This window comes from Bos javanicus, chromosome 17 (genome assembly GCF_032452875.1).
Source record: "Bos javanicus breed banteng chromosome 17, ARS-OSU_banteng_1.0, whole genome shotgun sequence".
NCBI classification, from domain to species: domain Eukaryota; kingdom Metazoa; phylum Chordata; class Mammalia; order Artiodactyla; family Bovidae; genus Bos; species Bos javanicus.
In genome coordinates this window covers 13,102,045-13,117,678 of record NC_083884.1, presented here as the reverse complement: position 1 = coordinate 13,117,678, position 15,634 = coordinate 13,102,045, and the positions used below count along the sequence as shown (strand labels likewise).

The following is a 15,634-nucleotide window of genomic DNA, read 5'->3' as shown; positions in this document are numbered from 1 at the left end:
ACTCTGCATTCAGATGCTTATATCTTTCCTTTTCTCCTTTGCTTTTCACTTCTCTTCTTTTCACAGCTATTTATAAGGCCTCCCCAGACAGCCATTTTGCCTTTTTGCATTTCTTTTCCATGGGGATGGTCTTGATCCCTGTCTCCTGTACAATGTCACGAACCTCCGTCCATAGTTCATCAGGCACTCTATCTATCAGATCTAGGTTCTTAAATCTATTTCTCACTTCCACTGTATAATCAAAAGGGATTTCATTTAGGTCATACCTGAATGGTCTAGTGGTTTTCCCTACTTTCTTCAATTTAAATCTGAATTTGGCAATAAGGAGTTCATAATCTGAGCCACAGTCAGCTCCTGGTCTTGTTTTTGCTGACTGTGTAGAGCTTCTCCATCTTTGGCTGCAAAGAATATAATCAATCTGATTTCGGTGTTGACCATCTGGTGATGTCCATGTATAGAGTCTTCTCTTGTGTTGTTGGAAGAGGGTGTTTGTTATGACCAGTGCATTTTCTTGGCAAAACTCTATTAACCTTTGCCCTGCTTCATTCCATATTCCAAGGCCAAATTTGCCTGTTACTCCCAGTGTTTCTTGACTTCCTACTTTTGCATTCGAGTCCCCTATAATGAAAAGAACATCTTTTTTGGGTGTTAGTTCTAAAAGGTCTTGTAGGTCTTCATAGAACCGTTCAACTTCAGCTTCTTCAGCGTTACTGGTTGGGGCATAGACTTGGATTACTGTGATATTGAATGGTTTACCTTGGAAACGAACAGAGATCATTCTGTTGTTTTTGAGATTGCATCCAAGTACTGCATTTCGGACTCTTTTGTTGACCGTGATGGCTACTCCCATTTCTTCTGAGGGATTCCTGCCCCCAGTAGTAGATGTCATGGTCATCTGAATTAAATTCACCCATTCCAGTCTATTTTAGTTCGCTGATTCCTAGAATGTCGACATTCACTCTTGCCGTCTCTTGTTTGACCACTTCCAATTTGCCTTGATTCGTGGACCTGACATTCCAGGTTCCTATGCAATATTGCTCTTTACAGCATCGGACCTTGCTTCTATCACCAGTCACATCCACAGCTGGGTATTGTTTTTGCTTTGGCTCCTTCCCTTCATTCTTTCTGGAGTTATTTCTCCACTGATGTCCAGTAGCATATTGGGCACCTACCGACCTGGGGAGTTCCTCTTTCAGTATCCTATCATTTTGCCTTTTCACACTGTTCATGGGGTTCTCAAGGCAAGAATACTGAAGTGGTTTGCCATTCCCTTCTCCAGTGGACCACATTCTGTCAGATCTCTCCACCATGACCCGCCCGTCTTGGATTGCCCCACGGACATGGCTTATGGCCGTAGTTAACAGCGGCTGCCACGATACAACCTAGCAGGAAATTTTCTCCATAATCACTAGGCTGGCTGTTTACCTCTTTCCCTCAGCCTTTGTCCTTATTACCCAGTATACACTGGAGACAAGATCTCATGAACAGTGTACATGTGGTCCTCAATGTGTATGTCATTCAGTCTTTAATGCAAAAAATAAGAGGAAGAATCAGTGAAAACAATTCTAACATTGCACTCACCCAGTAGATTGCCATCATAGAAGTCACAATGCTACTGCCAAGAACTGGTCAACTGCAAGGACTTTGAGAAGCAAAGATGACTGATCCATGCAGATGGTGAAGCCCAGCTGCCCCCGGAGCCTGAGAAATCCACATGGGGCTTCAGAAACACAAATGCTTTCCAAGTCAGCCTTTTTGAAACCCCTTATAAAGTCCAGGTCTCCTCATCTAGGGATACATCTTGGGGTACAGTGTGACTCATAGTGTATTAGAATACTCACTAAATGTCACCATCGTTATTCAGGTAAGACGAACAAGTTGGAATTTTCCTTGAAAAAGAACCATCAGAATGAAACTGTAGACTACTTGGTTACTAATTACTAATTACTAATTACATTGTAGGTTACTTCGATTTGGTTACTAAATTTAACACCCATGTGACATGAATATATGTTGATAATTCTGCCCTGTGACATTTTTAGAAGTTCACTTTTTGGGGTCATCTGGGGCATGTTTGATAATAGAGTATTGGAATGGCACAAAAGCAGGTATATAATATTGGATGCTTTTTTTTTTTTTTCCAAGAAAAAATTCAACTTCATCATGTAAAATGTAGATGATCCTATTGTGAGTCAAAGTACATGAATATTTATCTGAAAGTTTGATGCATAGAGGTAACCTAGAGGTTGTTAACTTTGCTGAGGCACCTCAACTTCTTGACAGAATGAGATGTGGGCACATCCAAATCAGTAAACTTTTCCACTCTCAGCAAGTCCAAATGCTTCATCTCAATTAATGCTGCTGTTAACTAACACAGAGGCAGTCATGCAGCCTGCACCATCCACCTAGCCAATCTGAGTTGTGGATGTTCTAAGACATCCACAAAGGGATGTCTTAGGATGACAGTAAAGCCATTTACTAAAAGTAAGGCTCATGAAAAGTGAAAGTGTTAGTCGCTCAGTCGTGTCCAACTCTTTGCGACCGAGTAGACTGCAGCGCACCAGACTCCTCTGTCCGTGGGATTCTCCAGGCAAGAATACTGGAGTAAGTTACCATTCTCTTCTCCAGGGGATCTTCCTGACCCAGGGATTGAACCTGGAGCTTCTGCATTGCAGACAGATTCTTTACCATCTGAGCTACCAGGGAAGCCCATACTTCAGTGTCAAATCTTCTTATATATCAAACCCAGGATCGACACTCTCTTCTTATGAGTAAAGTTGCTTTTACACCTGAATTTTGATGACTCAGGATTCCATCACATCAGGCAGGACCACAGTCCTCTCGAGTATTTTGGAAGTCCTAGGGCTTCCTCACTGATTCACAAACAAGCTCAGCCCTCAGGTGCAGCTTGCTTCCACAGGCTTCTGTTGGGCTCCACTATTTCAGCGGGGGCTCTTCCTGTAGGAGAATGCTGCCTGCTTAAATGTTCCTAAACTGTGAAGCTTGTAAGTTGCCAAGATAGTGCTGTGTTCCCAGAACATAGAATCCTTGCCTCTCGTCTCATGGGGACTGGTCCATCAGGCTGGGGTCAGGACCAACCACCATAGCAACTCTCACTGCCCTTAGCTCTCCTGTCTCTTCCCCAGCACACAAGCCCACCATCTGCAGAAAACTTCCCCCACACCAGCCCCCTTTTCAAAATGTCTATCAGCTCCTGCAAGGTAGTTGGCAGTCTGGGAGTGTATCACCTTCAGTTGAATAGTATCTCCCAGCTTGATGTATACAGTATGTCCCCTACATACGAGGGAATTCAAGAGTGCATCTGTAAGTCCAGTTTGTTCCTAAGTCCAACAAAGTTAGCCTAGGTACCCAACTAACAATCAGCTATATAGAACTGTACTAAAATAGGTTTATAATACTTTTTACACAAATAATACATAAAAAGCAAACAAAAAAATAAAACACTTTTAAATCTTTTAAAATACAGAACCTAGAAAAGTACAGTACTACAGCACAACAGCTGTCATACAGGGGCTGGCACCGAGTGAACAGGCAAGAAGAGTTCCTGGAGGAGGGAGACGAGCTGGGAGATGGTAGAGCTGAAGGGTCGTCAGCAGTAGCAAATGAAGGGCAAGCTCCAGTTGCACCCAGGCCTCATGTTATGGCACAGGTTCTGGTTCCTTGTTGGAACCAGGTGCATGTTCGCATCTTTGAAAGCTTGTAACTTGAAGGTTTATATGTAGGGGACTTACTATATATGATTGCTAATTCTATCAACAACCCTTTAAAGGTATCATGGCACCTTTTTACAGAAAAAGAAATTGAGCAATAGGAATATTAAGAAATTTATCTAAATTCACTATCCTAAAATGTAATATATTATATACATTAGATTTTAAAAATACCATTTTCCAGTTGCTCAAAGTATTTTATGAACCTCATTTCATACTTTCTGTAAGATGGTTCAGATATTACCTTTATTCACAAATACCTCTGTTGTATAGAATAAGTAAGAGATTTGTACATAATTCAGATGGTAAGATCCTGCTTAGTATGTTATCTTTAAGACCTTTCTTCACTGTAACCTAATATATTTAACTCTTGGAGAATGGTGCCTCGTGCTATTTCTTTTCCAGTAGATTTTTCTGCTTATGATTGAAGATAATATTTTCGACATTAAAAACAAAGCCTCCCAAAATTTAATATCAGCATCTGTATTAGCCAGCACTCTTGTCTAGAAATGACAGAAACCTATTAGCTTGGGTAAAAAAAGGAGTTTATTGGCTCATCTAATCATTCAGGGAGAGGAACAGGGGTACAGCGAGCTTCAGGGCCACAAGTGATGCTAGGATTCTGCACCTCTTCCTCTCTGTTTTGAGACCATTCTCTAGCTGCCTCCACCTAGCTGGAGAAAACAGCAAGCAGCAGCACCCAGGTCCAGAGGAAGGACCACCCTATCGCCAGAGATTCAGTTCTGAGAGTTGAGGAAGCACTGGACTGGTCTGCCTGACAAGTCATATGTCTGTCTCCATGGCCAGTGCTGTGGGCTATCATAACCGGTTGGAACTATTTGGGGTTGGATCTGCCTGCCAGTGCAGGAGTTGCTAGAGATGCGAGTTCGATTCCTGGGTTGGGAGGATCCCCTGGCAGAAGAAATGGCAACCTATTCCCGTATTCTTGCCTGGGAAATCCCATGGACAGGGGTGTCTAGGAGGCTACAGTCCGCGGGGCAGCAGAGAGTCAGACACGACTGAGCATGCATGCATATTTGGGGTTGGGGGAAGACGCATTCTCCCAAGACACGTGAGTCATTAGTTGAAGAACACAGTAGAATGCCAGGCAGGCAAAACAGATGTCTACTGAACATTGTTTAATCTGTTTGGGAATAAGGTGAGATGTAAATAAATGTGATTGATGTATTATTATAAAGTGTGATCCTGCAGTGTTGCAGATGTGATTAGCCAAGACGAGGTGATATTGGAGTTGGATGGGCCCCTATCCAGTGTGACTGGTATCCTTACAAGAAGACAGACACACGGGGGCTAAGACACACAGAGTGAATGCCGGTGACGAGGCAGGCAGAGACTGGAGTGATGCAGCCACAGCCAGAGGATGCTGGAGATGGCTGGGAAGCCACCAGCAGCTAGAAGAGGCAAGGAAGGATCCTCCTCTATGTTTCAGGGAAGCCTGAGCCCTGCTGATACCTTGATTCGATTCCTAGGTTGGGAGGATCAGCCCTGCTTGATCTGCCCTGCTGATACCTCATAGCCTGCAGACCTGAGACATTACCTGTATTTCAAAAAACACATTTATTTATTTACTTCTTTATAACACCAGGTCTTAGTTGAGGCATGCAGAATCTTTTCCTTGTGGCATGTAAGATCTAGTTCCCTGCCCAGGGATGGAACCTGGGCCCCCTACATTAGGAGCGTCCTAGCCACTGGACCATCAGGCAAGTCCCCATTTCTGTTGTTTTAAGCCACTGAGTTTATGGTACTTTCTTAAGGCAGCCCTAGCAAACTCATGTAATCATCAACTCCTGTCTGAGCCTAACTCAAAGAGGGAAAGTTCTGCAAAGATTTTATTGCACTCCACCCCCCACTTCAAATAAGAACATAGTCTTGACCTCCCAGCTCTGCCTTCCCTCAGTACCTTGAAAACCCATAAAATAAAAGGAACACGAGAGACGTCTGCTATTTCTCTTGTCAAGGTACCAGGCTTCTGTTTACATCCCACAGTTTCTACCATATCTTGGTATTGAACTCAGTATCTGGCTTTGACTATCCCAAAGGACAGTGTACAAGCCTGTGGGGGGTGGGGTTCCTGTGAGAGGAGTGGGGGCATCACAGAGGTGTCTGAAAGCACTTAGCCGTGAGCAGTAGGAAAGCCACGCTGAAATGTCTAGCTGCTCCGGGCTGTCCTGCCAGGAAACGAGAGTGTGTGAAGCCCAGCAGAGAGTGCAGGAAGGCTGAGTGCACTCCAGTGCTCTGCCCTCCTAACTCACTCTGGTTCTGTTCAAAGCTGTATCATGTGCATAAGCTTCTCTAGCATCGGACCCTCTCATTTGACTTTGGACTGGCCAAAATGTTTCTTTGGAGTTTTTTCATACCATCTTATGGAAAAACCCGAATGAAACTTTTGGCCAACCCAGTATTTGCAATATGAACATTTAACTCAAACGAATTTTTCTCAAATAATCTGTTGGAGAAATAGAACATCTTAGAACAACAACAAAAGTGACTTCACTGTACGTGGTTTGCCTACTTCCCAATATTTAGAAAGGGTGCCCCATTAAATTTGTATGGTGTTTGTTGCCTTTTAACACAGTTCTCTGCTTAAATAGTTCTTCATTAGTGAACAAATCCTAACCAGGGTGGCAGGAAAAATGCCACTGGTATAACATATATCACTGTGTTTGTAGAAAGTAAGCTATACGGTGCAAAATAATAGGTGGTGTTGCTCAATGGCCCAGAGTAGGTTCACAATAAATGTTTATTCAATGAGTGGATGAGTGAACAAATTTTGAGTAAAGCTCATACATAGCCACAGAGACAAAGCTACAAAGTGAACAGTCCTTACAAAGACTGCACATCAAAGGGCAGGAATACATTGAATTAGTCCAGTTCCCCAGAGCACCCTAAAATTGCGTTTATTGGAATACTCAAAATTCTGTAGCACAAAATACTGTTGAGCGTCTCTTGGTTCAAAGCATAACCTCAGAATTGCTAACAGAGGCCTGTAAATGCCTGGGCACGTTATAAACCTGTTGCTGTTCATATTGTACACAAAGGAGGTGGGATGAAGTATTAACCGTGGTCGTTCCAGGGTGGCCTTTTCCCAGGCCTTGTGCATGTCCCTAAGCCTGTGGACCCCAAATCAGCACACAGTGCAATTAACAGGAAAAAGGGAGTAGAACTTAGATTCCCATTTGACTAAGCCAACAGCGTAGGCAAATAACCCCGCCTCAGTGAGCAAAGGGAGAATGAAGGGCCAGTTAAATCTTAAGAGGATTTCTCTTCTGGTCTTTGCTCACCAACAAACATGCATTAACTGATGATTTAACAACTTTATTTTGTGTCTTCCACCCACTCCCACCGCGATCTCCATGTAGGATTCAACTTGGTTAAAGCTGTGAGAAGTTTAATCACCTTTTATTTGTCTTCAAGCATTTAGCAACTAATCCACTAAAATCAATCCCCTTTTTAAAAATGTTGATTTATTTTTAATTGAAGGATAATTGCTTGGGGTCCATTATATACCTGATCTTTTTCTACTTCCCTATTCCCTCTTCCCCCACGAACACACACACACACACACACACTCAAATTGGAAGAGGAAAATAAATGTAAACTCAAGAAAGACCCTTTGCAGGATTAGAGAGATTGATTATATAAGGATGTATTCCATTTGCCTTTGTTTTTGTAGTGTAACATGTTGACTCTGATTGTGAGTTACATATATTCATTGCAAAAACATTTAGAAAATAAAGAACAGAATGTAAAATATAAAATCACATGTAATCCTGCTACTCAGCTGTGATAAGTATTTACATTTGTGTATATAGCCCACTAGGCCTTTTCTTATACATACATATATATACATATACTTTTTATTAAACAAAATTTGGATCACAGTATCTACACATTGTAATCAATTTCAGTTTTCAAATGGTAAACATAACCAATAAATTTCAGGAAAGAAAAGAAAAAGATCCTTCCCTTTAGGCTTCTCTTCACTAATTTTATCAATTTCTATTTCTTGTTCTTTTGTATTTTACACTTCTTTTATTTCCATCCAATTCTGGTGGCAAATAGCTCCTTGTTTTCTATGTCTTGTAGACCACCTACCACAGTTTTTGATAAGTTACTAAAATTTGCAAATCACACAGTGGTAAGTTTGAAGGAATTATTACAAGATCAAGGACTGAAAATTAATATTATCATAACTGGCAGACTCAAACAGTTATTAACTATAACGCATTCCATATGCTCAGTCAGCTGCTGGCAGTGTTTATCCAAATATCAGAATTTGGCACTTTATGGGCAGGAGAGATTCTTGTTGAGATGGAAGCTCAAGCTTCATATGGGTCTTTTTTCTCAAGAGAATCCTGGTGGGTTTGGGCATTTCTATTACTTGGTTTCTTCCTGGGTGTCATTTTGGAATCATATGGGTTTCATCAGTAAGTTTCTGCCTGACATATCTAGTCTATGGTGATGAAAATAAAAAAGTAGTGACCTGTGTGTGTTTGTTGAACTCCAGACACACTACTGTATGAACACACACATAGGTCACTTCTATTTTGATTTCTATCAAACTACCATACAATTGTGCTCATTTCACATGCTAACAAGGTAATACTCAAAATTCTTCAAGTTAGGCTTTAGCAGTACGTGAAGAACTTCCAGATGTACAAGCTGGATTTAGAAAAGGGAGAGGAACCAGAGATCAAATTGCCAACATCCGCTGGATCATAGAAAAAGCAAGGGAATTCCAAAAAATCATCTAGTTCTTTTTTTTTTTTTTTCAGTGTTACAGCTCTATTTTATTTAGGAGATAGCAGGAGAATCCAAGACTCGAAGAGAAGAGAGTGGAGGAGTGCGTGGGGAGGGAGAGAGAGAGAGAGCGAGCGTGCACATGTACGCGGGACAGAGAGTCTGAGAGAAAGCGCTTTGGCTCCTCCTTTTATATGTTTTTTCCTCCACCTGAGCCTGCCCTATGCAAATTGGGCTTAGCCAGGAGTGCTGTTTGTTCTGCCTGAAGTCTTCACTCTGGTCCTCGGATCTTCCTTGTCTTTTAGCCACCGCCATTTTGGACTCCTTTTCCCTATTCTACCTACCTAACATTCCCCCCTCAAGAGATGGGAGGCCCAATTCTTTGGGAATAGGGGCACGAGGTCTTTCTGGCTACTTCCTGCTGAACTGGGACAGAGAGGGGTATTGGGCCTCCCCCTCTTGCTAGTCTCAATCCTCAGAGTCCTTATAGCGGTGTCCAAGGGTGTGTGATATTTTCTGTGGTCAGCTGTAGTTTTATATCTTTGTTGAACTGGCACTGCATGTTGTAGCTGGTTGACAGGTGTATTGAGTGTCCTCTTCTGTTTTCTTCCATGGCTTGACTCGTGAGTAGTGAATCCAGGAGTCATGTCCTGGTACCTTGACTGCCGGCTCTTCTTTTTCCATCCAAGACAAAGCTGCTTCCATCAGTGTACCAGATTTCCTCAGGATTGGTCAGAGGATCTTCTGACAATCCCTCTCGGGGTTTTGTCCAGGGGTCCAAGATTTCTTAACTGGAGGTCTTCTGGAATCTGAGACTGGGCCGCGTAGCTTTCTGCTGAGTTCGTTTATCGTTGTCCCGGTTTCCAGCACGATGGGCCTTCCCCTGCGCTGGGTTTCTTCGCCTTCCACTTCTAGCGTGGGAGCTTCGCTGAGTTGGGCTCCTGCTGTGCTTGGCCTCTTCCACGCAGAGGTTGTTTCAGCCAGGTTAAACCCGAGTCACGGCACCATAGATGTCACACGAGTGTTTGTTCCTTGGTTCTTTGTCTCATCACAACAAAGATTTGGAGCGACAGACATTAAAGCCCTCGGCGCATCACAGCTCTTGGGCCTTGGACAAACCATACTACAGCTCTTAGGCAAATCAGTGTTACAGCTCTATTTTATTTAGGAAATAGCAGGAGAATCCAAGACTCGAAGAGAAGAGAGTGGAGGAGTGCGTGGGGAGGGGGAGAGAGAGAGAGAGAGCGCGCCAAAAAATCATCTAGTTCTGCTTCATTAACTATGCAAAACTCTTTGACTGTGTGGATCACAACAAACTGGAAAATTCTTAAAGAGATGGGAATACAAGACCACCTCACCTGCCTCCTGAGAAGCCTGTATGCAGGTCAAGAAGCAACAGTTAGAACCAGACATAGAACAACAGACTAGTTGCAAATCGGGAAAGGAGTATGCCAAGGCTGTATATTGTCACCCTGCTTATTTAACTCATATGCAGAGTACATCATGAGAAACGCTGGGCTGGAAGAAGCACAAGCTGGAATCAAGATTGCCAGGAGAAATATCAATAACCTCAGATTGCAGATAATACCACTCTAATGGCAGAAAGCAACCAGGAAGTAAAGAGCCTCTGGATGAGGGTGAAAGAAGAGAGTGAAAAGTTGGCTTAAAACTCAACATTCAAAAAACTAAGATCATGGCAGCCGGTCCCATCACTTCATGACAAGTAGATGGGGAAAAACTGGAAATTGTGACAGACTTTATTTTCTTGGGCTCCAAAATCACTGCAGATGGTGACTGCAGCCACAAAATTAAAAGATGCTTGCTCCTTGGAAGAAAAGCTATGACAAACCTAGACAGTATATTAAAAAGCAGAAACATCACTTTGCTGACAAAGGTCCATATAGTCAAAGCTATGGTTTTTCCAGAAGTCATGTACGGATGTGAGAGTTGGACCATAATGAAGGCTGAGCACCAAAGAATTTATGCTTTTGAATTGTGGTGCTAGAAAAGACTCTTGAGAGTCTCTTGGACTGCAAGGAGATCAGACCAGTCAATCCTAAAGAAAATCAACCCTGAATGCTCATTGGAAGGGCTGAAGGACTGGTGCTAAAGCTGAAGCTCCAATACTTTGGCCACCTGATGGAAAGAGCTGACTCATTGGAAAAGACTGATGATGGGAAAGATTGAGGGCAAGAGGAGAAGGGGTCAACAGAGGAGAGATGGTTGGATGGCTTCACCGACTCAATGGACGTGAGTTTCAGCAAACTCCGGGGATAGTGAAGGACACGCATGGAAGACTGATATGCTCCAATTCATGCGGTTGCAGAGGCAGACATGACTTAGCTATTGTGTATGTGTATACACATGCTAATTTGACTGGAAAGAAACAAAAGTGATACATCTGGGTTGTAGTTACATGGATGTACACGATATAAAGTGTATTTGTGTACTTTACTGTTTGATGTTATGTCTCAATTAAGAAAAAAATACTGTTTGATTCACCCTCTGGCCAGGCTGTCAGTGGTTTAGGCTGGTGTGTGTGTTAGTTGTTCACGTCTGACTCTTTGTGACCCCATGGGCTGTAGCCCACCAGACTCCTCTGTCCATGGGATTCTCCAGGCAAGAGTACTAGAGCGGGTTGCCATGCCCTTCTCCAGGGCATCTTCCTGATCCAGGGATTGAACCCACGTCTCCAGCATTGCAGGCAGATTCTTTACCATTTAAGCTACAGTTTTCCCAGGGTTAGGCTGGAGATCTCATCAAGATGTAGTAAATTCCAGAGACTACAGAGCAGCCACCATCTTAGCTGTAGAGATCTTTAGCTAAGTTTCTGGTGTGCTCGGTTCGTGATTAGTCACTCTGTTGTGTCTGAATCTTTGTGACCCCATGGACTGTAGCCCGCCAGCATCCTCTGTCCATGGGATTTTTTTCCAGGCAAGAATATTGGAGTGGGTAGCCACTTCCTCCTCCAGAAGATCTGACCAACCCAGGGACTGAACTCAGGTCTACTGCATTTACTGCTGAGTCGCTGAGCCACTGGACAAGTCCCTGAAAGTTCCTGAACTGTCCTCCAAAACAGCAATTTCCAGAGATGCTCCCCACCCCACAAAAGTAGTTTTGTGGTTAAGTAAGTTTAGAAATGCTGCCCCCTTTGAAAGATTCACAAGGCACATGGAAATGTTAAAGGCCCTAAAGTTCTGCAGCAAAGAATCATGTTTATCTCAACTTGTTCCAAACTTATGAAACTCCTATTAATTAATTAATACCTATTAACAGCTCATTAAAGTAATCAGCCTGTTAAGACAAAAGCCTGGTCAGGACCTGGCGATTAATACCCCATCCCTGCATCAGGCGACACGTGCGCCACCTGCTGGTGATATGGGGTATGAGGGCACTTACTCAGGAAGCTTCTATTTTCACTAAATTGCACTCGGAATCCATAGTTTTTTGTCACAGCGTGCTTGATCATGGCTTTTCACGTTTAACAAACCAGGGACTGAACAACATAGCCTGCCATAATTTAGTTACAAAAGGAAGTTTTTCACGCAGACCATCAACATGGAAGTCAAACGATTCAAATCAGTGCTGAATACCAGTGTCCAAGAAAAGTGAAGCGTCTGATACAATGGGAACAAAGAATTCTAGGGTTTTATAGACTAAATATTTGCAATAATAAACTCAATTGGTCTGTTCTATTTATCCTCTAATTTCAAGTCCAACCGATTTTTAGCAGACTTATCCAATGTCTAATAGACTGATGAACCAAGCTACAATCCTATCGAAACTGATATTAGACCTCTTCACTTAAATTGTTAAGTTTCACTACTCTTGGTTCTCAAGGTTTTAATTGCTAAAATGATATCATAATTGATTGGGGGAGAAGAAAGGAAATAAATAAAAATAAAGGCTAAGAATGTGATCATAAGGTACATTTATACCATAATTATTTGAAGAGTTTATATTATCACACATTTGTTTATAGACAACCACACAGTCTAAGGAGAAAAATTTTAAATGTTTTCTACAAATAATGTTTCACAATCTGTTCTATTTATTTTCCTGCCTCAAAACAATATTTAACTGCAGAGTTTTTGTTTTTTTTTTTACCAGAACATCACATAAGTTTATTTCAGATGCAACAGCAATTTTAAAATCAACAAGTTTAAATCTTAACTTCACCAAGTAAACTTAGCTAGTTAAGTATTTTTAAAGTTATTCGCTCCAAAAAAACTGAGGGAGCTTTTCTTTTCCACCTCACATCCCACGGTTTCCCAATAGTTCTATTTTTGGAGGACTTTCAATTGATGAGTAAATGCTAGCAGAGGCTTTTAAACCACAATTTTTACTAGACTGGCTAAAGGTTTAAGCATCAAAGCAGTTGCTACGCGACACTGGGTGCATTGAAAAGCACTGGGCAGCCTGGTTTCCATTTTCCTCCTTCACTCTATCTCCATCTTCTTCGTCTTTCATCTGGGTTTCTCCAAGAAACCTCCAACTCCCCGAGAAAAAGCAGCATGCTCGGCAGCAATGTGCCTAATCCTTCTACAGCAAAGATGCTTATGTTCCAAGTTTCAAATTTTTAAAGAAAGATACTCCTACTTTGACATACTAACAAGTATCTGCAAGTAATTTTACTCTCAAAGAAGCATACCCTGTGGCATGTCAGCCTCACTTTAGAAGATTGTTGAAATTCAGCTCTTGGAGCAGTCTTCCCAGGATTTAAAATCAACGGCCACACCCTCATGTAACTGTAGAAATCCTAGATTGGCCAAAAGTTCGTTTGGATTATTCCATAAACTGGTAAGGAAAACCTGAATGACCTTTTTGGCTAACCCAATATGATGATTCTGGGGCTTTATTCCTATAGTCTGTGCAGGGCAGGCGAGCCTCTGAATATTTAAAGCGCCCAGTGGGTGCTGATCCAGCCACCTATGGAGACTCTTTCTTTAAGGTTGATGATGGATCCACTCCCGAAGGGCCGATCAAGGTGAGGTAGGACCTCTGTTTCTATAAAGCATCCCACAGGTCACGTGAATGAGCACAGAGGGCTGAGAAGTTCTGCTCGAAGAAGTGCTAAGAGCAAGGACACAGGTGGAAAGATCTATTTCAATCTGCCAGTGAATTGTTAGTGCAGAGAAGGAGAGGCAGGTGTGCTAACCAGCTTTAGAGTAATTATTAGTGAAGGATGCAGGGAATCAGGTGGACAGAAGATAGGGTGCTATGACTTCTCAATCTAAAAAAGATTCACAGTGGCATTTCAATGACCTTAATTCTTAACCCCAGCTGCTCTCTAGAAGCTTCCAGGAGTAAGCTTTTAAAAACTACTTTCGCTGTTCACCTGAAGCCACCACAACATTGTTAATCTGCTATACCCTGATAAAAATAAAAAGTTTAAAATATAAAATAAAAATGAGCCAAGCCAAGGCCCTACTCCAGACCAGTTAAATCAGAATCTATGGCTGGGGGTGGGGTCTTATTTCACCAGCCCCTGGGGTGACTCCAGAGGGCCACCGGCTTCGGTACTATTGCTCTATGACACACGAGAAGCGATTCGAGACACCTGCTATTGTTGACATCACAAACAGGACACATTTGCCTCCAGACCCGTGAAGGTCAGCCTTTAGAAGAAATGAATGCTTGGCACTATCCCCTCGCTCCACGTCTTAAACCATCATGAGTAGGACTCACTTATTTCTAAAAGCAGTGGCCACCTGCTTTCTTCCCAGGATTTGTAGCTGTGTATCACTTAGAGCAAAAGCCAGAAAGTTCTAAATTTGCTAGTTAAAACTGGAGGGAGGTGGGAAGTAGCACTTGCGGAATTGTGCGACCTGTTGCTTGGCAACTTTGAGTTCAGCTTCTGCATTCTGTGAGCCGTCAGAGTCACAAAGTTTGCTGAGCCAGGTTGATTACTTCCCACTACAAAAAGGAAATTAATTCTGCATGACGGAGAGGGCTCAAAAAGCTGTCCTTCAAAGCGGGCCATGTCACACTTCTTCTACTTGACACCACAAATTGTTCTGCCCTTCAGCCCTCTCACTTCTCAAGAGTTTGATGTGATCAGACGGAAGGCTGCAGCATCTTGGCAGGATGAAGCAAGGTGGTCAGATTTGTCTGTGACAACATACATGGGCAGTTACAGGGAAAAGCAGCTGGACGAGTCCACGGGCGGCCGACTTAGAGCAGGACAGCCCTGGCCTGAGCCTCACAAGTAAGATCGCTTTGTGATTTGCTGCTGGCTATGTCTCTCTGACTAGATGAGAATGATAACTAGAATGAGGAGGCTGTTGCCAACCCCGAAACACTTCCCGGACTTCCACTCTGTATATTTTCCCGGGTAGATGTCAGGGGGCGTGCATGCGAACTTGCTTCAGTCGACCCCATGGAGTGTAGCCTGCAAAGCTCCTCTGTTGATGGGACTGCCCAGGAAAGAATACTGCCATTTCCTTCTGCAGGGGATCTTCCTGACCCAGGAAGAAGAGCTAAGTGTCAGTTACCAGTGGAAACTATGATTGTCACTCTCTCTTTAGTCCTTCTAAAATTGATGCACAACTGCTTTTACAAGGTAAAATGTGAGTATTTGGTTAAGATGGGCTTCCCAGGTGGCATAAGAGGTAAAGAACCCACCTGCCAACTCAGGAGACAAAAGAGATGCAGGTTCGATCCCTGCATGCAGGGGTCAGGGAGATCCCCTGGAGCAGGGAATGGCTACCCACTCCAGTGTTCTTGCCTGGGAAATCCCGTGGACAGAGGAGCCTGGTGGGGCTACAGCCTACGGGGCTGCACAGAGTCAGACACAACTTAGTGACTAAGCCTCATGAATGTTAGTTATTTTGCCTTCCAGGGCTTTCCAAATTGTCAAAACAATACTTAAAGCTGAAATGTCTCAGGGGTACTTTCGAATCGGATACCTCGTCTGGTGTATTCCAATGAACTACACAGTCTGCGTTTTCAACAGCTCTTAAGTTGGCACCTCAATTAACTTTGGAAGTCCCTTTGCTAACCCTGTGAATTTTGAGGCATCTCTGGGCCCCCCGGGGGAATCTTCCAGGCAACAGTGGCCTCCCCATCTCAACCTTGGACTCTCTGAGGTGTACAAACCCAGAGGAGATAAAAACTGTGAGAGCCCTAACTGGACCTTTCAG

The 15,634-nt window shown here is 43.0% G+C and overlaps 1 protein-coding gene across 3 annotated transcripts in view; it reads left to right on the top strand.

Moving 5' to 3' along the window:
• The first annotated feature begins 14,108 nt into the window (after positions 1 to 14,108).
• Positions 14,109 to 15,634, top strand: part of C17H4orf51 (chromosome 17 C4orf51 homolog) — a 50,819-nt gene continuing 49,293 nt past the window's right edge. For all 3 annotated transcript variants that reach the window (XM_061384076.1, XM_061384075.1, XM_061384073.1), the window contains exon 1: positions 14,109 to 14,700. In XM_061384076.1, the coding sequence (XP_061240060.1) occupies positions 14,474 to 14,700 (227 nt within the window). In that variant the 5' untranslated portion in view covers positions 14,109 to 14,473. The remainder of the gene's footprint in view (positions 14,701 to 15,634) is intronic.